This window comes from Neodiprion virginianus, chromosome 1 (genome assembly GCF_021901495.1).
Source record: "Neodiprion virginianus isolate iyNeoVirg1 chromosome 1, iyNeoVirg1.1, whole genome shotgun sequence".
Taxonomy (NCBI): domain Eukaryota; kingdom Metazoa; phylum Arthropoda; class Insecta; order Hymenoptera; family Diprionidae; genus Neodiprion; species Neodiprion virginianus.
In genome coordinates this window covers 30,084,233-30,106,627 of record NC_060877.1, presented here as the reverse complement: position 1 = coordinate 30,106,627, position 22,395 = coordinate 30,084,233, and the positions used below count along the sequence as shown (strand labels likewise).

The window sequence follows — 22,395 nt, the reverse complement described above, 5'->3', positions numbered from 1 at the left end:
TTTAAATTGCTGTTTTCCTTTTTTTTTCGTGGTTTTGGTCTTTCTCGTCATATTTTACGTCAAGTAAGTTTTTGAATCGCCCGCCACTGCCTGCGGTCGGCACCTGCTATCCCGGCCCATTCATAAACCGAGTCACTTGTGGCTGAGCGACGCCATTTTGACTACGCTAGTTGACGCAAGGCTAACATGAAAATCGGTAGAGAAGTAAAAGCGACGCTAGGGCCTCAAAACGGGGCGCATAACCGGCAATTTTCGATTTAATCAATTAACGCTGCGATTCGACAGTCTTTCGGCGAGACGCGACTCGACAGAGTTGACCATCTGAACATCGAGTAACAAAACGCAGTGCACAGCTGATCAGTGGTCTCGACGGACGGTCGCCGCTCGCTCGTAACAATTTTTAAAACCCGAGGCAAGACGGAGAGTGTTACAAAACACGGCTCGGAACCGGGACCCGGACTAAATAATTCGCGACATGTTGTCAACCCGGTGTCGAACCTACCAGTCCTCCTAAGTGCCTTTTTGTCTAATTAATACCGGTGTGCGTAGAACCCGAGTGAGTGTGACCGTTCCTTGTAAACTATGGACGTTTCAATGGTTGCCATTCGGTAGGTAGAGCGATGTATCACTCGTACATACATCCTACATATACGTTGTTATACGCGCGAAGCGATCGCGGTACTCGTGCGATTTAATATTCTTACTTCACCTCTTAACTCTCCGCTTTCGCTCTCGATCGACCAATCCCGAGGATTTAGAACCCTCTCTATTCCATAGGTTAAAACTAACTGGCTTGCGTGTCGCACCGTACGTACGTAGTAAGTGTAGCAACATACACGGGAGCACACGTTCACGATCGATTCGAAGGCAAACAAATCGACCGCCTCGATTTTCACCGACGAAATCGCTCGCCGACGCTAAGAGCGGAGGTGATCGAATAGGAGAGAACGAGCGAGAGAGAGAGATAGAGATAGATAGATAGATAGATATTAGGAACCGGTTTGATTTGACTCGCCGACGGCTGATGTCATAGACGCAATGTACCCGATGATCTGTTTCGCATGCGTGTAATTCTCCCGAAAAACCCACACGCGTACATTTCCCACATGTGACTGCAACCGATGTTGTTTACGACACGTGATTAAGTACTATTCAGCTGGTTGAGGGGAAGAGACGAGTTTCTTTTTTCTTTTACATATACCATGTACCTATACGAAACTTTCTTAATTGGTAATTTAATTTCTCGTAACTGGACAATTTGTATTACCCGACAGAGAAGCTTTGCGATCTTGATTGTGTTGTATTCTGAACTCATAATTCCGGTATTCCCAGCATCGTAAACACGCGTCGTAGCGCGATTCATGGATTGAATGTAGTGTTAAGTATGCGCGTAGGTATGTGATAATTATTGTTTGCGCACGAGGTATGATTTTCATCTTAAATCTATGGTCATTTTATTCCACAAACACTGCCAAGGCCAAGATCGCGGAATCTCGCTCTCATCTTAAGTGTGTACATACGCGTGGATATGCCTGTATCAACGATGTGTAAGTCGAAAGAGAGGGAGAGAGAGAGAGAGAGAGAAAGAGAGCGAGACACGTGTGATCGTCAATGCCTGTGCGTGTACAGGAAGAAGAACCGGTCAGCTGACGCTGACAGCGAACATAGCAAACAATAAATTTGTCTATACCTTGAAACAATATCACGGACGAGTTGAAGTTGATCAAAGAGCTGATCGAATTTGTCACCTGTCATCTTGGATAGCTTTGAAATTTAACAAAATTAATATAACTCGCCGGCGGCGCCGGTACAATTAATTTGCTAGCGATGACGTTTGTCTGAGGGAGATAAAGATAGAGAGAGAGAAAAAGATGAAAAACATCACACCGCACACAACTTGCATAATTCTTTATCAATTCACGAGATAACTTGACTCATCGTATTATACGTTACAAAATTTGAATTTCAAATTCACGCGAGAACAAACTAAATTCGAACAAGCATCTTTTTCAAGTTTCTTTTTTTGCTTTCCTAATTTTTCTGATCACAACTTCTAAACCCGAAACCTTGGCACGCCGTTAAAAGACTCGCAGTTTTTTTTTGCCCCGCGAATATATGTAATATAATAAGAAGAAGAAAAAAAAAACATGAAGAAACTTCGTCACGTCAATATTATAATTCAAAAAATACCTCGCACGTGACTCGCCCCATTCTATGATCTACTGCTTCTATGATATGCCCTCTTCTCGTATTATACGTCTTACACACGTTATTCGGTATTTTATGCACGGCTGTATGACGAACAGAAATAGACTTTGGCTTCAGATTAAATTACATATTCGTGTATATATCCGTTACGTGTCTTGTTACATATATACTATATGTATACTACATATGCATATTTGTGATTATGCAATACCGACATTATACACGCTAATTGCATCAATTAAATCGTTATACTGGCCACAGTCCACACAATAATCTCACTTCGTATATCCTGTCCTGTTACGCGTAAAATTTAACGAGATAAAGTCGCTCGGTTGTTGATACATTTATTCATCGTAATTCTGGAACGCTTGAGTAACGAAAATCAATAAAATACACCAGATATTTCCACTCGGAGTATAAATCTATAATCGTATCCTATCTACGATACTTCATGCCAATCTCGTACCAGATTTGCGGACAATTGTACGAATCATCGATTCGTTGCGCCGAGAGCGTGAAATTGTCGGTAATAACGATTTCGTCGCCTCTGGATTACTCGTGCAAGCTTAACTTTGTAGAATCTTGATCGTAGTTTTTACTTTGGCTTATTCTCAGTGTGATATAAACGATGATGTGCCACTCTGAAGGAATTCGATGAAACGATACGGAGCCAATCGAAATCAACTATAATTTTATATCGTTTTAATACACAATTCTTCTTGTCCTCATTGCCGTACTTCCGATCAACAGTCTTTTGCACATGGCACATCGCAATTTTTTTTTTTTGAATAAAATTCAACTCTCCCATCTGCATCTGTGCGTGTGAAGTTTGTAGTGAAAATGCCACTTTTTCGTCATCAAATTTCCCCTATAAGGTCGACATGTGTCTATCATACATATCTATAACGCGTATAAGCAGTAGATCGACAGAATTTGCCACAACATATTATAATAACCGAGAGCGCGCTCTTGAACCTCCTCGGAGTATATAAAGCTTGTATTTATTTTTAAAAGTTTGCACACGATAGTAAAAAAGCTACAATTTGTGTCGTTGGTATACGTTACACACATGTATGTATATATGTAATTATGTATATATCATGTGTATATATATATACTTTCGGATGGACTTATGTAGCTACGTTGCGAGGAGGCACAAGCAAGCATACGTCAACCCCGATCTCTGACGTAATAAAACCGCAACGCCGACGGCGACGACGAACCTTCATCGCGTCGAACAGGTGTCGCCGAATTTCGCATTTTTCTCTCCGCCTTGTCGCCGACTTTTTATAAACATTCGCCGATTCGTTTTGTAGTGTAGTTTATCTGCATAGGAATGAGCAAAGATATTAATATTATCACGAGAAATCTGTCCGCCTCCTCAATTCTTCATTGGCAAATATTCACCGCGGTTGAATTATATCCCGTTGCGATTGTCGGGCAGAAAATATATTTTACTTTGTTCAATTTTTTATCTATCGCCGCTTTCCTACACCGCTGCGGCACAATATCATCCTCGGAATTTATCCGCGAATCCTTCGCTTCGACATTTTTTATTTTTTATTTATTTTTTTTTTTCGTCTTTAACAAACATTTTTCACCTGACTATACGCTTGTCGAAAACTATCACACACTTTGTTGACGCGGTATATCACCCAACACCGGACGGACGGATACCTGTGCAACTCTGTGTGACAAATTACCCTCGATAAATTTCAATCGGCGACGTGCCGTTATGGACTCGCGGATGTGTTTAATTTTCACCGATATACGACAAGAAGTAGCGTAACATCTGAGTTCTGTTTATTTAAAAAATTCCTAACCCCTTTCTCCCTGACTATTTTTTCAACGACTTTACACATAATATAGGTCACAACCATTTTCTCTGTTCATTTTACCGTTGGACGAGATTTCACAGATATGTTTCACAAGGTCTACCCAACAGGAATTAAATTATCCAGACGTGTTGACGAGTAGACTGCACGCGTGACGAAAAATTTGTCAGATATTGTATATTTTTTTAACTTTTTTTTTTCGATCTAACAGGAACAAAGTTTACAATTTATGAGAATGAAGTTTGTAACGCTACGGTAGATATGCATGTTGAGGAAAAATTGTTACTTCACACCTTTGGGAATGTCTGAAATTTTGTAAACCGTGATAAATAACGTATACTCATATTTTGCAAAGGCAAATCCTTGAAAGTCATTCCAAAATTGCGCAATAATAATTTTTACTGAGGTTTCATTACGTTAGCGTTACTAATTTCAGCCTCATTAAAATTTGAATCGAATCAATTTAATTAGACCCTGATTCAACTGGTAGAAGAGAGTGTAATTTCTAATAGTAATTGAGTAATAGTAACCGACAGGCAAAATTCATTCCATGTAGAGTATGTGATTTGATAAGCTCACCCTAACAATACGAAGTAAAACAACTTACCCATAATTTCCACAGCATCGATTATTTAATTATTCCTCAAAGAAGCGGTAGAAAATTCTTTCGAATCGGGTCATAAAAATGGCAAAAATCCTGCGTGAGACATATAATTAAATATACATTATATTTAACCCTTGCGCTGCACAATATGGTCAAAATGACCCCAGGGCATATTTGCCATAAATTCCATACGAAAAACCTCCAAAATAATCTAATTTAATCGAAGATAAACAATAAAACATCGTAAAAATCGTTAATTCGTTGTATTGCAAAAAATTCAACCTCACTCACTCAACCGAATACTTTTTTTCCATACTTTTTCTTCTTAAATATCTGTGTCTTGAAAGTTACTCAGTTAACTTTCAGCTGAAAATATTGAAAATTCAATGAGTTACGATACATTTATTAGAGTGATCGATTTTCCAGTTTTTTATTGTCCTATGAATTTTTCTTCAATATTCAACGTTTCATTTTGCTAAAGATAACTAATCTGCATTGAAATATCATATCTAAAGTGTATCCCAGAATTTTTTCAACTTTACGCAATGATTTTCGAGGCGGGGTCTCCAGCGACACCGGCGTTAAACACAGGACGAGTGCAGCGTAAGGGTTAATTATATTGAGCGGGCGTCAAGTCTCGGTGATCCAGAATTAGGCACACGTGCGTTTTGATTAAAATCGCAGTAACGATAAGCGGTTGGGAAGTGACTGATTTACGTTCGTACGTGTCTCGCAGGGTTATGAAATGTGACATGTTTCGCAAAGTAGGATGTCCGATGGGGATTCGGGGTGTAGTTCGGACGATTCAGACGGTGGACGAGAGACCTCGAGAGCTGGTTTAAAAAAAGCATCCCTCAGGAAGGCAGCGGCGAGCGACTCGCTCCTAACTTATCCAATTACTCGCACGCGGTTACGGCTGTCATTTACAGACAGGACCGAATTGCGTACGCGTTCGGCAATTAATAACGACGTCTTTTTCTTCAAAATATAACCAGCCACCTGCCATCGGCTCGCCTCGACGCTAATTATCCTAATTATTATTCCCATGCGCTGAGAAATTCGTCCGGCCAACATTTCGTTCCCTGGATTTTCCCTAATTCCTTGCCAAGTATCAGACCGAAGAGATACTCGATTCGTTTCCAATTTCTTTTTATTCCCATCCTCGAGGCCTCTGGAAAAATATTCACCACGTAGGATAATACATATCGAGGATTCTATTTTTTCAACAGATTTTTATTTTTCATACATACATTCTTATTATACATGTATAGTTCAAAAGGGGTCTAACAATTCGTTTCGGTGTATCGTATAATCTCGAATCGTTGCTTGAGAAATGAACCGTCGGTATCGGGTCAATCTAAAAACCGTTTAACCCTGAAATTTGTTTCTTGTTCGCGAAAAGGGAAAATCGACGCAATTCATCCGACGTTCCTTCTACGACCAAATTTCTGTTCAAAATTCGATCGACGTATAATATGTTTGAAAAAATGGTAATTAATTTTTGGTCGTTAATTAAGCGAGTCGAGCCTCCGAATGCGGCGGCAGCGCGACAACCTGCGTGTCTTCTAGCTTAGGGGGAAGGAGAAGGAGGAGAAGGAAGGAGGAGGAGGAGGAGGGCTGCAGACGCCGACGAAGCGCAGTCGGTAGGAACTTAGGTACGTCCTCCGTCGTAGCTGGTATTTCGTGACACAAATATCTTCCCGGCAAGCCAGAATTCCGTTTTTCTTTTACCTTTTTCATTTTCTCTACAAATATTTGCCGGTTTTGCTCTCGTTTGCTTCATATCCATGCCTCTTTCTCTTACTTTCTCCGTCTCTCTGTATCCCCGTATCCTAATCTACGTTAAATTACACCGCGGCGCATCATTCTGTCTTAATTTATTGCAGAGTAAACAAATTTTCGCGATTAATACGACAAGACGGAATTTCGTTTATGAAACGTATCGCTTCGTGCTCAAATTTATTATATAACGTCTTGGACCGTACATACTTATTTTCACTTCGATCTTTCACAGAATTTGTATGAATGAAATTCTTCCTCTTTCTCATACGTGTCTACTACACTTGAGATTATTAATACACTCATCGATATCAAACTTTTAACTGAAATTTTAAACAGAGATCTTATTGTTAGCAAACTTTTTAAATAAATTTTTTGCGAAAATATATAAATGGGCCCTCCAAATATCCGTCTGCTAGCGACGTGTTTCATCGACTATTTCGCAACGCCGAAAAGAACGCATGAAATCAACTTCATTCAAGGATAAAACCCAAATCACACGACTACTGGACTTTGCCGGGTTTCACGTTCTTATTATTAGTACAATTGTACCGTTTCGTTTATTTTACACTTTTCTTTAATCTTGTATCAAATTTTCTCAACGATTGACGTGCGAGTTTTGTTTATATAAGTTACACATACGTCACACGGATAAACAAATCGAGTTCAGATGAATCACAGAAACGTTTCGGGCATGCCAAAACATTTTTTCGCCATACACTCGTCATCGATATCGATTTTATCTATCATCGCTTTCGCTCGTCGACGAGTGAGCGAAAGCATATCACCGAGCATAAAGTAATTTCTCTCTGTTTATCGCAGTTTTCCTCACGTTATATAAATATTATACAATATCGTATACACAGCATTTAAAGCAGATGAGTATATGTATCTATGAAAACAACAGTGCTGATTGTCATTGCTTTTACGCAGGTGACTAACAATAAGTAGCGCAAAAATTTCCTCGTCGTTGAATCCCCATCACGCGATTATGTCTAACAATCCGGAAAGTGATCACACTTCTCTGGATAATTCACAACGCGCAAAAAGCGTGCCACAAGTTTTTTACATGACAACTTAAGAATAGTACAGGTACTGTACGTACAAGTTGTTGGAAATAATTTGGCGCAATAATAATTGGATGAGAAAAATAACGCCGATAACTTTCGCGTTCTATTTTCATAGTAGGATATAATTATGAATTATGCGTTATGACAAATGGAAGACTTCGCGTATCCAGGATCGTTTATCAATATATTTTCACTAATTTTGACAAGGAACGAGTAATATTTCCTGCAGTAAACGAGCCGAACCGATCTCTAGCCGCGAACTGCATCGTCGTGCTATAAGTTGAACCAATTTACATATCGCGCGTATATACTTTGGGCAACTCGAGTAATCTGGCAACTCTTGCGAAACCCGCTAAGATGATCAAGAATTTCCGTGGGTCGTAGATCACATGCCTGGGTATATACATTATACTTATTACTCCGATGCAACGCCTGATATTTTGCCACAGACGCGCTGCTCAGCCAGAACTTGCAACAGCAGCAGCAGCAACGCTTTTCCAACCGCACGACGACGCCGCAATCCGAGCGTTACGAAGCCTTTTGAACAAGGAAGCCCTTTGTTCCTTGACGAGTTGCATGCCTCGCATAAAATCCGCGTGCGACTCTCCCCCGCATGAAGCAAAAACACGTCGGTAATTTATCGCGGGTCTAAGGACCGGTCTATGTACCACAAAGTCTGCTGCAACCGGAAATATCGTTTTAATTGAGTGACCGAGGTACGCAAGGATGTTGCGCACCGTAGCTGCATTCACGATTTGTCCTCTTTGAAAATCACCGCCGCCGCGGCGCGATGCTTTTGGTACCTGAAGCAGCAGCGGAGAGATGAGATACGAGAGAAACTCGACGCATTATAAATAAAAAAATTGAAAATAATTTGTTTGACGCGTAGGATCGCAGCTGCAGACATTTTCGTCTATAGCTCGAAGTTTGTTCCCAACAATGAGGCGGTATCGCCGCTCTTTATCCAACCACCGCTGATGCGATGGTACGTAGTTGGGCTCGCGCAGGCTATGGCATCCGACTCACGGATGAGTAAAATACACCAGAGGACAAAATATACCTACCGGAGATGATGGCGGTGGTTAATTGCGTGCAGGCAGAACACCTTTGGCACGCGGCACAGGTGTCCACCTCGAGAGGCGGCTGCCAACTCTCTTGGTCTGTGTGCAGAGGTGCCCGTTGCCCTCACCGCGACCCAACAGTGGCGCAATGAACTATACCTTGGTCTTGAAAAATGGGTCAATCCTGATTATAAATAGTCAAAAGTGGTCTGCGGTGGTTTGGATTCATCCTGCGAGCGATCGGAGGAATGAATCGCAGTCGAGAAACGCCTGCCTCGCCAATTCTCGGTCCGCCTCCTCTTCCACCACCACCACCACCACCACCACCACCATCGCCGCCACCAACGTCTATCTCTATGAAAATAATCGAGTTCTCAATCGTCGGCGATCATTCGACCACGGACCGTAGAGTAGCCTGTACGGGAATATATATGAGGAACGACCGTTACACCTACGCAATATCGCCCGTTCCGTTCGTTTTATCCGGTTTTATCGTTAATGCCTGAATTGTGACTGATCCGATGTCTTCTTAGGTAGGCCTTTCCACGAGGATGGGGGCCTGCGATGGGGGACTGTCACTGCTCTAACATCGCGATAATGCAGCTATTCCATGAGCTGAAGCAGCAGTTTCCCGCACTCCCGGACCACGTCGTGTCACAGTGCATTGCCCAGGTACCCAAGGCGAGCCAGCCACGTTCACCATCCCTCCACGAGATACCGATACCCATGTTTTCACACCCTTCGTCATTCTCGTCGTCACCGTGACCGGACCACAAATTTCGTTGTTGCATGCTGTGTGTCGTTGGCGTTGATTGTGATTTTTGTTCATTCGCCGCAAGCCCGTTGTTGCTCTTTTTGCTAATTCTACATGTATGTACCGTAACAGTGTTGAGTTGCTGCCGTTGTTCGTTTACCTGCTGTGCGTAGCAATACGTAATTACACTTTGATTATACGAATGACAATAACTCTGCTCCACATATAATCATCCACGCTCTTTTTAATATAGTTGTAACACGATTGTTTTTACGAACCTACCGCAATGTGATTTTTAAACAGACTGAACGTCGTGCTACCTGTATATATACATATACACACATGTATACACTTAGCGACAGTCTTGCGTGACTTACACATGCATGTCAGCTGGCGTGAATAATTCCTCTGTCCCACGTGTTGAAAAGATATTCTGAAAGAAGACTTTCCAACCTCGAAAGCGAGCTTCAGAGAAGAGACGACGGTGGAATTTTTCAACGAGCGCAGTTCCGTTACTGCAATAATTGATTCCGTCATCTCACGTTGTGCAGAATTTTTGAAATTCACGTACGAACCTGTAATATTTTTCTCTTCGTACACAGTTTTCAATATGATTTCCCAAGCTTGGCACAATCACACGTGAAGAGTCCGCGATCAATTGCCGTAATGAAAATGCCTTCTCGACAAATTCCCCTTCGCCCACCCTTCAGCCAGCTCTTCAAACGCCTTACTTTCGAGGTCTCGGACGTACGTACATTCGACACATGCGAGCTCCGATGCGTGAAAATCTCAAGTTGAAGATCATTAAAGGCTTGATCTGCGGTAATGGAAGAGTCGGAGGTCCGAAGGAGGTGTCGCGATGCAAAAGTGTAACCACCGAAGAGCCGGAAATTGATGTTTTCACGATTTGTCGGCGAAAGGCCGAGCGGAGCTCGCATGCCGGGTGTCTCAACTTTACGATCCGCAGTCGGTCCGTTAACTCAGCATGCGTAAGGCCGTCGACTCTCCGATCGGTTGTCGGTGTGTTGGGATTACGGAGCTGAGGCAAGTTGATAACGGACGAGTAAAATCGGAGGGCGTATTTTGCAGAACAGCCACGACAAGGAGACATGCGCGCGAAGCCTTCGCGCGACGCAGGAGTCGCGGCCGCCTTCGGGCGCCTTTCCGCCCCCACCGCCCCCCGACACCCTGACCTCGATCAACGCGATGACCACGAATCATCAGGCCGCACCTCGTCCCCACCGGCCAGCCTCCCTGGACATCGGTGTCGCCCACACCTGTCCTCGCACCCAAAACGGCGCCCCCGCATCCGCACCGGCCGCGTGCCCGTCACGGGGCTTCTTCGACGACCTGACGAATCCCAACAACGCTGGCTTCGAACTCAGCGTCAACGTAGCCTGCAGTCCTGCAGCTGGCAATCGCGGTACGAACCTCTAAATTGCGTTAAGAAAAAGAGATGAATAAGTTACGCAACCACCGTTGAAAGGAAGCCGCCTTTGACAGCAAACGCGCGAAATAATATGCAGGATTTACCTTGCCGATTTGGTTTTCTTTTTTTTTTTTTTTCTCTTCCCAGGGAGAATTACGATTGTATATATTTTGTTTGGGGAGGTAGAAAAAAGCGTGGTAACTTATTTCTATCGGTCGCGCGTGGGCGGAGAAGGGATTCGTATTCAATTCGGGAATTTTATCATTTCTCTTCTGCACACCAGGCTGGAATAATATTGACGGAGAACGAACAAACGGTAGCAACCTCGGGGCGTACATACGTATTACGTTTCAATCATTTTTTAAAACCATATTTCTGTTGAGTAAGGTGAACACCGCCCACCCATGTAACATATACGTATGTATTTATGGAAATGCGTTATTTTTCACGATTCAGAGAATCTAAATTCAAAATATATTAACTAGAAAACATAATCTACAATTTTTACTGCCAGCGTAAACTACAGCTGTTAAAAATCATGAGAGTAACACCGATTTAACCTGTCGAAGAAACAACGGATATTGGGTACATACATTCATCTCTATCATAAACACAGAGTTCTCATTCATCTTAAACGCGATTTCATCTCACCTCCTCCAGGTTTCACGACCCGATTTAAGAATATTGATCATTTTCCAACTGCGCTAACGACGGTGAAGGTGTAGGTTAATTTTGCTTTGGAATTTTGCTAAGGATGAATCACGTGTAGGTACCTACAGAAGCCCAGTCGAAACAACGTCCAAAGGAAAGAATTACGAAACAATGCCTGAACAAGCGTCTGTAGATATACCGTGGGAATCGTTTTACGACGTAACTTGTGACGATTCGATATATCGTCAGATATTGATTCTAAATCACTGTTTCTTGGTTCTTGCGCTCCGACACTTTGACGGCTGGTCTGTACCTAGACGCGATACATTCTTAAGACCCAACTTAAGGATGAACGAGACCCGCGATCTGAATCATAAATTGGAGAATCAAATAAAAATACTTGGAAAATCTCAAGCCGTGTTATTCGCGCTAACGATAATAACAACGAATGAAACAACATCCCCGTGCTTATGTGCAACAAGCCCAAAAGCATTAGGATCGGATCGGATACGCCAGAGTTTCATCGTCATTTTGAGCATTTTAATCTTCGAACCTTTTACCGAATAGATTAGTATATCAGCTTTGTCTCATTCGAATTTGAATTTGTTTAGATTCGTTTTTCTCGCACAGAGACTATCACTGGCGCAAATAAGATTGCTTGAGGATGTTTCCAAGGTCTTTTCGTATCTTTTCTTAACTTTTCATCCTTGAGCCAGTCGACTTTCAAACGATCGGGTCCGTCGATTAAATCGATTCTTTTCTTCCACCGGGTCGTGCAGATTTCCGAACGATACCAGTAGTCGGCGGTACCTGTAAACGAAGCGCCCTGCTGGTAGAGCCCCGACCTCACTACGTCGGGCACGTACCCGATCACAACGGGGGACTGACGAACGGCCTCGCCGACACCTCCCGGAGCTACACCTCCGTCAGCCTTACCCTGAGGCCCCCGACCTCCGAGCCCCAGCCTCCGATCAACATCAGATCTCACGGCTCCAGCCTCACCTACTCGACCTCATCCGTCGATCCGAGGGGCTTCCAGAGTCGCCTTCAAATCAGCATCGGGCCCGGCGCCATTGGCAGCGTGGCCGCCGCCAGGATAAGGCCCCCGATGGGTCCGACCAGGCCCACGACGCTGCTTCCCCCGGCTTCGACGCCCCACCGACCCCCGGGTATAAATTTCTTTAGACAACAAAGTTTAACAAAAATTTGTACGTTTTACTTGACACGGGTTTCAAGTTCGTAGCGACGTTAACCTTCGGAGTACACGCCTATTTTTTCCATCACCCTGTGCTTTTTTCAGAACTACTCGTTCCGTCGATTTGAAAGAACGTTCCTACATATTCCTCAAATATTGTCAAATCAATCACCGTAGTTCAAATGCCTCTTCAGAAATGTTGAATCATCGAAAAAAAATGTTCATTTTGACGAAGAAAGACAGACCCTGTGTGTTCTCCAAGGGTTGACCAGCTGTTCCTGGTTTCGTTTCGCGAATCGTCAACGACAAACTGTATAATGGCTAATTGTTCGACAGGGCTTCCGGCCGGACCACCGAGCCAGCTGCCTCGTCCCACGACAACGGTGAGCGCGCCGACGACGCCTTCCGTTCCGACGACGTCGGGCCTCCCGCCCTCGACGAGCCTTCCAACGACACCCGCCTCACCCTCGCCCTCTACTTTCGCACCGAACGCCAACCCTCCACCTCCCATCTTGACGAACACGACCGTTGCCGACTTCTTACAATCGCCGGTAAACAAAGGTGAGATGGAAACCGTCGCGCGCTTCCCTTCTTTTTCTTTTTTCCGTTTCAGGTGAGTATCAAAGCTGCGTGCCTTTGGAGAAGAATTTCCGTAAAACTACGAATTTGAAAAAGCTCCGACGAGGCAAATTTCACCAATTTATTTCGACCCTAATCTCTCGCCAATTTTTTGGATGACCTAAAGCCTCGAAATAATTGTTTCTCATTCTCATCGATTCGCGCGACACCCGCCTTCCCGTATCACTGAAGGTGCTCGCCCAAGGGCGGGTGTGGAACAAGGCGAATGATAGCGTCGGCGGCGAGGTATCGGGATCAACTATGGTCGACGGGCCGGTGTCGGTGATATTTATGAATTCCTGGCCGAGAGCGAGACTATAGATAGCCGGAGTGTGGGAGCGACGCATACCGCATGACGATGGCTGGTGGGCGCTCGAAAAGCGTCAGAGTCGCCCCCGTCGTCGGCCACCTGACCGTCTGGCACTCTGGGATCCAACCCGGTGGCCCCCGTTATGTTAGGGCTAAAACCGTCTCGAACATGGAGGAATTCAGAAGCGGGGAAAACGCGATTTCGCCGTTCGTTCATCCGACGCACATCGCCTTCCGGTTATCAACGACTCGACGAATTCGTCGACCCCGCGAACCCCGTCGACGGAATAATTTGCGGCCTTGTACAGGCTTCTCGATGGCTCTTCTTGCGCGTGTACTTGTAGGCTATCCTTTTTCGGCTATTTCAGTTCCTCTCTTTTTCAAGTAACGTTCACCAGAGAGAACGAATTTGCGGGACGCTCTTCGGAACGTGATACGGATTTCTCTAGATCTATGCGTCTGCAGCCGCTTGTATATCCTTCGTCGATGCAATTTAGTACAAGTTTCTTCTAAACTCGATCTCGAGGTCTGGCATTAGCTATATCTATACGCGAGCTTTGATTAATTGCAAAATCTAAGGCTGAAACACGTCACTTTTTCCGCATTGTTGATTGAAACGGAAGATCGTTCTCGTTTATCTTGTACCGTTTGTTAAATTTTTTATTCTCTTCATAATTTTTGGGCGAAACGATTCCCGCATTTTTTACATTGGCGAACATTCCTTCTGAAACAGAGAAAACAGTACAGTACCTAGTACGATACGCTGACAAACAAACAATAAGGTATTTGCTTTGCAAGAAAACACGGAGAACTTCGTCGTCGTTAATCTTGTAATAGATTTGCTTTTTCGATTGCTTCACTGTGCAGACGTCTAAAGTGAGAGAGCGAGAGAGCGAGAGAGAGAGAGAGAGAGAGAGAGAGAGAGAGAGAGAGAGAGAGAGAGAGAGAGAGAGAGAGAGAGAGAGAGAGAGAGAGAGAGAGAGAGAGAGAGAGAGAGAGAGAGAGAGAGAGAGAGAGAGAGAGAGAGAGAGAGAGAGAGAGAGAGAGAGAGAGAGAGAGAGAGAGAGAGAGAGAGAGAGAGAACGGGAAAGGGAAAGAGAGAGATCATCCCCGCGGTTTATTGTTATCCTTGAAATGTTTCGACGATGTAAATTTACACTCTATTCGAGAATTTCCGGAACCGCCAACGCAGAGAACAGTGATCTGTATATATAATGATTTTATTTTAATCTCCGTCACTATTCAGTCCTAGACATAACTCACTGTCAGTCACGTAACAAAACACACCGGTATAAATATCTATTCGAAAAAACATTTCTACCTGCAGGCATCCGAAAAAAGAAACTAGGTACAATGTGCACTATGTACAGTGAAGAAATTAAATTCCCTGCAGATTTGATTCCAATTAAACAGATCGAGTCTGTGCATCCGTTCTGAATTTCAATAAAAAAGAAGAAAAATAGTGCGATAAAACTATAACGCAGAAACGTCAGATAAACTAACCGCATACCTAATTCTTTCTCTCCATTCAAGTCTTCACACATTCTTCCCAATCCAATCTCCGAACAGCTCCAACGTATTTCTGCGAATGCATAACGAGTGCGTAACTTGGTCCCGTTTTCCATCGTTGAGGCCGTCGCGGCGTACGGAGGTAAAACCTTTTTCGAAAAATCTCTGTCTGGGTTAATTTCGTGCGTCCGCAGAGCGTTGACAATCAAATGGAGGCGGGGTGCGAAGCCGTCGGGGCGGGTGATTATAAATGTGTATAATTAGCCCCTCCTCATCGCTCCCTCTTCCTCCTCCACCTACGACCTATCCGGTTGGAATCTGTTCCTACTATTTCCGCGCCAATTTATTGGCTTGTGTTTACTATTCGGTTTAGGCGTGCGTTTATCCGTTCAATAGCTAAAATAGATTTTCCTTGTTGGCGTTTTTCCCACGAGTTATTATACACCCGCGGATAATCCGGACGGAAATCGTAAGTGGTCGCAGCACCGTGGATTTCTACTCTCTTTTCTGCCTACGTATGTGCGTACATAAATTGTACAAGAGCATGCATGTACGTATTATTATACTTGTCGTTTCTGCGCCGTACGCGAAAGCTGTTCGTTTTACCTGAATGGTATATTTAGCACATTTTCACTTCTGCATGTTTGTCCCAACGGCCAATCGATCATTGGACAAAGTTCAATTCACGACTTTCGTCATCGGCTGACTCGCAAATATTTACAGCTATCGGACGTTGAGTGTCGAACAATATTGTACTTCACATTCGAAAACATCAGGAAATATACACAGAAGAGATAAGTTAGGGTGAAATATTTCCGTTTCGAAGTGTTGAAGAATAAAAGAGAAAGTAAAAAGATCTGTACGAGGTACGTGATTGTTTCTGCGAATGTCGAGGTCTGCATTTATGGAATATCGACTTTCGGCTGAGATACGGAAAACAAATTTGTATAAAAAATTACAAAAGTCCCTAGATTCTTTCAATGCAAAGTCCAAATTGACTTTTCGTCATTGAAATGCGAGGTCGAGCCTTCCGACTCCCGTTATGGCTTATCAGCCGACAGATAAGGCCGAATAATCACGTGACAGTTTCGTAATCAGTACCTATGCGAATCCAATGTGGAAAAACATTGGACGAAGTTTGTCATGTAGCGTCCGGTCGAAACACGGTAGTGGGCGTTATTGTTCGTCTTCATCTTCCGAGTTCACTTTTCAACTCCTCCGTGATGGAAGACCAATTCGAAAGACGTGAGGCATATCCTCTTAAAGAATTTCTATCATATTTTCGATTCGGCTATGTAAATTTTATATCGATTTCTCGCGCAGATGTGGAAAGTTGATTTTTTAAACATGACGTGAAGTTCGCCTGCTTTTGTTCCACGCGCGAAATTATTACTCGTAAAGTTGATGAATAATTAATACAGCTAAAGCATTATCTTTCGTATTCGTGTTACAGTGGCGGATCATCAAAAGCAGCTGGTCGCTGAGCAGATGGTGAGAAGAAATCGTCTCGCTAAGGAATTGCGAGCGGAAAAAGGAAAACTGGACGCCATGAAACGGGAACTGAAATGTTTGGCAAGACCGTTCAACGCCGCTACGCCCCCGCAGGTATAAATTAATCGATCACGATTCAAGCGATACGGTTGATTGCAAAATTGTTCAACCCTCTTCTCATTTCGGTAACCGTTGAATGTCCAGCTTCGCACCAAATTCATTGTTCGTCAATTCGCAGGAGCTGGAGAGCAAACTTCGAAGCGAAATTTACCAACTCCAGGTTGAATGCGACAGGATGGCTAGCGAAGTCGACCAATCGTCAGACCCGGCAGGTAAGCAGCGAAATAATTCTATCAAGGAAGGTATCCCAGGTAGATTTCTCCGATTTTATTTCTTTGTAACATGTTATAGTAGACTAAAAATTAAGCGACATGGATTTTTTATTTTTTTTGTAAATGCCATTAAACACTTTAAGGGGGTGAAACCAACCTCTAAGGTAAGGCGTGTAAAGGGGCGATTTGGCGGTTTTTTTTATTTAATTTTTTTTCAATTGAGAAACTAATATTTTCCATTTCTCGTTACAAGAAAACTTTTCCAGCTGGATTGGTTAAAAAATATTATGTTCTTGTGGGGAAAACTGTCAAATCACCGTTTGACATGCCTTACTTTGGAGGGTGGTTTCACCCCTCAAAGTGTTTAATGACAGATAAAAAAAAAACACGTGTCGCTTAGTTCTTAGTCCACTACAACATATCGCGAAAGAAATCAAATCGGCGAGATCGATCTGGGAGATATCTTCCTTGTAAAAGATTTGTTGCTTACGAAGTACGACGGAATCGCATTAAAAAAAAACGTAAAGAAAAAAAAGCTCGAATTACGTTTTGGCCACGTTACTCGCAGTGCCTCTGGGAGAGACAAACGAAGAGTTCTATCAAAGCATCTACACAGGGCAGCCGTTCGTGCCCTTCGCTGGAACGAACCCGAGGCCACCGCCTCTGCCCTCTCGACCTCCAGCCTGGATTCCGTCCGGGGACCGGGAAGAACGCGACGGACCCTCGTGGGTCTGCGGGATGTGTACCTTCGACAACCATCCGCTTATGGACAAGTGCGAACAGTGCGATATGCCGCGTTTGCCCAGCCACAGTTCAGGTACGGCTAGTCTAAAGTGTTTGGTGCCCGTTGAGAGCTTGAGGCCACTTTTCAACTCTGGTACCACCCAAAAACGTGATGACCAGGCCTCGAAGACAGCCCCGCTGACTCAGGAACGGTGAATCACTGGTGCAGATCGAACCGCAGTTGATCTTTACCCTTTTGGGTTTGATTGGATGTTTACGGTATTTTTCAACCATTCGTTCACAGCTCGGTTTTTCCACTGGAGATTTTTTCGTTTCGCGCTTTGATGTGAAAGGGAGATCCACTCACACAGTGTTTTTGAACAGTGACAGATACTTGTCACAAGCCGACCGTAGACTTACAGTAGCAACGCGTTTGAACTTTTCGTTCGATATTAATTCTCAACAATTTTTTGCGAGACCGAGATGACTAAACTGTATGAAACGCGATAGAAGTTTCTTAGACGACGATGAATGTAATACAAAAGTGTGGGAATTTTTTTTCCGTTATAATTTGACAATTCACTTTCATCTCACTAGCCCCAAAGTCGGTGGGGTTTTGCAATTCTGCGTCCCAATGATTTTTGTATTTTACTTTTGAGAAAAATCACGTATCAGTCGTGGGTCACCGGAGCTGAAACTTTGCTGCATGAACCCAAAACCAAAAATACTGTTACAAGTAAAGTGTCAAGTGTTGAATGCAGTTTGATAGATTAACAATTGCTCATGTATAAACGTTAAGTACATATATAACACATCACGTGAAAAGTGCAATACATCCCACAATAAATGAGGCCTATTTTAAAAGCATAACGTATAAATAAATAAGTCAATCACGTTTCATTAAAATTGAATACACAATCGCTTCATGTTGAAGATAATTTCTAAACGTCATGTAAATATAAAGGATTTAACTTGAACGATCCAATTAGTTATCAGATGTATGTACACGCATTCCGTAATTCAGTCCCCCACATTTACTTTGCAATTCGCGTGTATAACGTTATACACGCGACGTGTATTTCTACAGTTACACTGTTATATTTTATAAAGTGTGTTGAAAGGTTAACAAGATCGTTGTAGAAAATAAACTCCAATATAGTAAATAGTTAATATGATTTATCGCTAGCCCGTTTCCGGCCTCTTTGGTGTATAGTAATAATAACGGAAACCCCCGTCCAGCAATTCTATCGGTTTGAATACTTAACTAAATTTTTTATTTTTTTAAATGTTTTAGTTTTATTTCTTTCCCCATAACAAAGAAAGAAAATTTTAATAAGCTTCATGTACAAATATTTTTTCATGCAATTATCATTAAAGCTCCATGAGAACCTGATCAAATGTATAGACTTTTGTTTTTAGAGGTATACGCAGAGGCAGGCTCATCTTCACACAAAATAATTCCTTATTGAATACTTGCGTATGATGTGACCTGATGTCGTAATGTTAACTACCATGCATATGTTTTTCCTAATAATTGTACTCTGAAGGTTTTATCAGAATTTTATGTGTGTCTTGCATTCCATGCAAATAAAGAGACTAATTACCATGTATTATTGGCTTCATTTTACAAATTGTTTGAAAGTAATAAAACTAACAGCAAGATGTTTGATCATACCTGCGCATTATTATTCTTGCAAGCGGATCGAGGTAAGTGTCTTTGTTACTCCACAAGAATGTGGATCGGAGTAAAGACATTTGTATATTCTGATTCCCATTACATATTGAAAAACTTTCTTTTTGTCCAGTTATATCTCAACATTTCGTTTTTGGATAATGGAAAAACATGTATCAATCTGCTTAGAACGCAAAAATTAAAACTTGATATCGGAGGAGAAAAAGATTGCAATTTAAATAAATTAAAATTCAGATGTAATGTCGTCGGGCTATACTGCATTTGGAATATCGTAATGAAAGTTGACTTTTCATGTATAGGTGAAACGCAAGATATTCACATACGAGTGACACATCACCACAATTTTTCACCAAGGCGTGAGTATTTTAAACAATGATAGAAAATTAGTTTCAACATTCAAGCGACAATGAGCTGCAGAAATCATTTGCCAAATGTTTCACATTTGTGAACGCAAGAATTGTAGATAGAATCGTATTTTCACTTTCGCCTGTTGCAAACTACACGTCATCTGTCTATGACTGAACGATTAAAATAGCAATTTTCATTACTAGTACATGTTGTATTTTGAAAATGTAATATTTGAAATACGGAACATTTTTTCTTCTCTAGGAACAGTGCACAACTGGGTGGTATGATGTAAACCGAATTAGAGAACTGAAAACTGTATACATATATGCAAGTATATTTGTATACATACCCTGGCATGTATACATATATATCCGAATAAATAATTTATTTATTTATATTTAAAAGAAACTAAATACATAATATAGTAATGATAAAAATAATTATAGGAATTTAAGTGACTGAAATAAAAATGTGAATATTGTAATAATGTAAATTAATTTAATTTTTTATTCAAAATGAGAAATACGTATTTTACATTCAACTGTTCAACCATTATTATTGTTATCTTCAAACCAATACTACCGATTCTAAGTCCAGTTTAATCTTTTTTATTGTAAAATAACAATAAATATTGCATGAATCGCCACACGCTAGATTGTACGCAGTTTGGGATCTTCTGACTTAATTTAATTTTGTCAAAATCTGGGCCAGTTGCAACTTGTTATAAGTTTTCCTTCCTACCGAAACAAGAATACCAACGATCTTCGTACGATTTTTTTTTTATTAAGTTCCCAACAGATTGTGTATATAATGTTATTCAATTGAAAAACTGTACTGCGCCAGAACTCCGTGCAGCCGTGCCAAAGTGCACAAAATGGTAAAACCGTACAAATTATCGCGTGGCTGAATAATAAATGAGTCATGAGGTATCGCGAAAGCTGATTACGGAAAGAAATCAAGACCAGCGAAAATTAATATAAAATAAATTTAGAGATGGGTCCATCCTATACAATTAGTAACGTCTACTAATTAGTATGTTATCCATGTCTCTATTATTTTACAAAATTTCTACGGATTTTTAAAAAAATTCTCTACAAGATACGAGTAATGCTTGCCGTGACTAATTAAGACACGGCATAGAATCGAAATGATCACCAATAGAGGTGACTTAAACATTCGCATGAACGAAATGATAATTCGTTAAATAGCGGTACCACGTTCCAAGTTGAGTTTAGTTTCACGAGTGTGTTCTCCATAAAACCGTTCCAATTTTTGATTGAATTTGGCATTCCTTTCGTTGATATAGTCGATATCCGCATCGTCGTTGTGCATTCTACGACGACTGTATTTCTCACGTTTAGCAATTCTGAAACAATAAAATGCAATTAAAGTAGCCAGTCCCATGAAAATATATTTCATAACTTCTACCAAATAATCAATATTAATATTCACAATCTTTTGATCATATATTCGCAGCAAAAATAGAAGCATTGATTAAAAAATTGACTAACTGTTTTTCCACATCTTCGACCAATCTATCAACGGCATCCTTCTTGTCTTCGTGGAGTCCTTGTAGAATTGTATTCCTATCACCATAAAATGCAGCGCCAAGCTTTTCCTTGGCCGCTTCATAGTTTTCCATATTTGGTTTAATACCTTTGACCAATCGATTATATTGTCTGATAGTTGCCTGTTCAAAGTCTGCAAATCCAGGATCTGGATTTTTCTTTTTCCGTTTACGAGCCAGGCGCTCAGCCTCTGTTGCGTCTATTTGCAATAGCTTCACTCTATCGTAGTCTTCTCCCTGAAAGCACAGTCGACAATTATTTTAGACAATAATCTTACAGGAAATCATTGCTGATGAAACATATAATATCAGGTGGCAGATAGAGGCAAGTTATTTCCCCTTACGTTGGCCCGTGCTTCCTTTCTAGCTTCTTCATCTTTCATGATCCAGTCTGCCTGACGCTTACGAGCTTCCCAATTAGACGGTAACTTATTTCTTTTGTCTTCTTCGATAACTTCTTTATGATTTTGTTGCCGGGCTTCATTCTATAAGAACGATTACATTATATGACGAAGTGAACCTGCGTAAATCGGCGCTAACTGTTTTGCAAATTTAACAGTCTAAACCTTTAAGAAACTTTCCAAAATTAGTAAGGCTGTATAAAAATTAAGATACGACAAACACTGTTTACCACGCAAATGTATACTATACATCATCAGTATGTTTACAAACTAGGTTAGAATACGACATTAATTTACAAATAGAATACCCTTTTTGAGTGCAGTTCTCTCAGCCGCTTCATACGCTCGGCCTGTTTATCGGCAAACGATTGCGAACTCGTACCAGCTTCGTCTGCCATTGTTTCTATCAGAATAAACTTGATTCTAAAACTTTTTCAATAGTTTGACAAGTGTGAAATCTCTCAGCCAACAGCGACTCTGATTCCCGTTTTACGTGTTCCTTGCACGAAGTTATTACTACTTTGTGGTTCCTTATCTCTGATGTCCCAGTCGGCCGTTCTCATTTTCCAACGCCCTCTAGCCCGAGGTAGATTTGCGGAACTAATTGTCGAGCACTTTGATAAATACGCTCTGCATTATCCACTGTTTACGTGATGCTACATTCGTCGTGTTAGGTGTCCGTAAAGCGTTTTATAGGGAACCTAATTGTCCGCAGCGTCTCACCGGTGGCCGTGAGCCAAAACTTTGAAAAGGGCTGAAACTGTATATAACTTCAGTCAACGATATCTGCTAACAGCTAACGTTCGTAAAGTATTTAT

The 22,395-nt window shown here is 41.8% G+C and overlaps 2 protein-coding genes across 7 annotated transcripts; one reads left to right on the top strand and one right to left on the bottom strand.

The window, feature by feature from the left end:
• The first annotated feature begins 327 nt into the window (after window positions 1-327).
• LOC124296695 (proteoglycan 4-like) lies at window positions 328-20,687 on the top strand. Of its 6 annotated transcripts, XM_046746951.1 has the most exons (10): window positions 330-608; window positions 9,091-9,229; window positions 10,401-10,734; window positions 12,171-12,560; window positions 12,923-13,147; window positions 16,476-16,627; window positions 16,752-16,845; window positions 17,414-17,662; window positions 19,561-19,617; window positions 19,871-20,687. In XM_046746951.1, the coding sequence occupies exons 2-10, from the start codon at window positions 9,122-9,124 to the stop codon at window positions 19,894-19,896; spliced, it is 1,635 nt and encodes a 544-aa protein (XP_046602907.1). In that variant the 5' UTR covers window positions 330-608; window positions 9,091-9,121; the 3' UTR covers window positions 19,897-20,687. The 6 variants fall into 6 exon arrangements, with proteins under 6 accessions (XP_046602908.1, XP_046602905.1, XP_046602907.1 ...); XM_046746952.1 differs by lacking the exons at window positions 19,561-19,617; window positions 19,871-20,687 and having other exon boundaries at window positions 328-608; window positions 17,462-19,178; XM_046746949.1 differs by lacking the exons at window positions 19,561-19,617; window positions 19,871-20,687 and having other exon boundaries at window positions 329-608; window positions 9,095-9,229; window positions 17,414-19,178.
• Window positions 20,088-22,076, bottom strand: LOC124296706 (pre-mRNA-splicing factor syf2). The gene is made up of 4 exons (XM_046746988.1): window positions 21,886-22,076; window positions 21,521-21,661; window positions 21,121-21,413; window positions 20,088-20,975 (listed from the first exon to the last, which is right to left on the bottom strand). Exons 1-4 carry the CDS (start codon window positions 21,973-21,975, stop codon window positions 20,810-20,812), a joined length of 690 nt encoding a protein of 229 aa, XP_046602944.1. The 5' UTR covers window positions 21,976-22,076; the 3' UTR covers window positions 20,088-20,809.
• Between the last annotated feature and the right edge of the window lie 319 nt (window positions 22,077-22,395).

Excerpts from the sequence above, each read along its gene's own strand:
- LOC124296695 (XM_046746949.1), top strand. The coding sequence starts at position 9,122 with ATGGGGGACTGTCACTGCTCTAACATCGCGATAATGCAGCTATTCCAT. Across the intron at positions 12,561-12,922 it reads GACGCCCCACCGACCCCCGG|GGCTTCCGGCCGGACCACCG; the intron begins GTATAAATTTCT and ends ATTGTTCGACAG. Across the intron at positions 16,846-17,413 it reads CCAATCGTCAGACCCGGCAG|TGCCTCTGGGAGAGACAAAC; the intron begins GTAAGCAGCGAA and ends CGTTACTCGCAG.
- LOC124296706 (XM_046746988.1), bottom strand. The coding sequence starts at position 21,975 with ATGGCAGACGAAGCTGGTACGAGTTCGCAATCGTTTGCCGATAAACAG. Across the intron at positions 21,414-21,520 it reads GAAAGGAAGCACGGGCCAAC|GGAGAAGACTACGATAGAGT; the intron begins GTAAGGGGAAAT and ends CTGTGCTTTCAG. Across the intron at positions 20,976-21,120 it reads GTCGAAGATGTGGAAAAACA|AATTGCTAAACGTGAGAAAT; the intron begins GTTAGTCAATTT and ends TTATTGTTTCAG.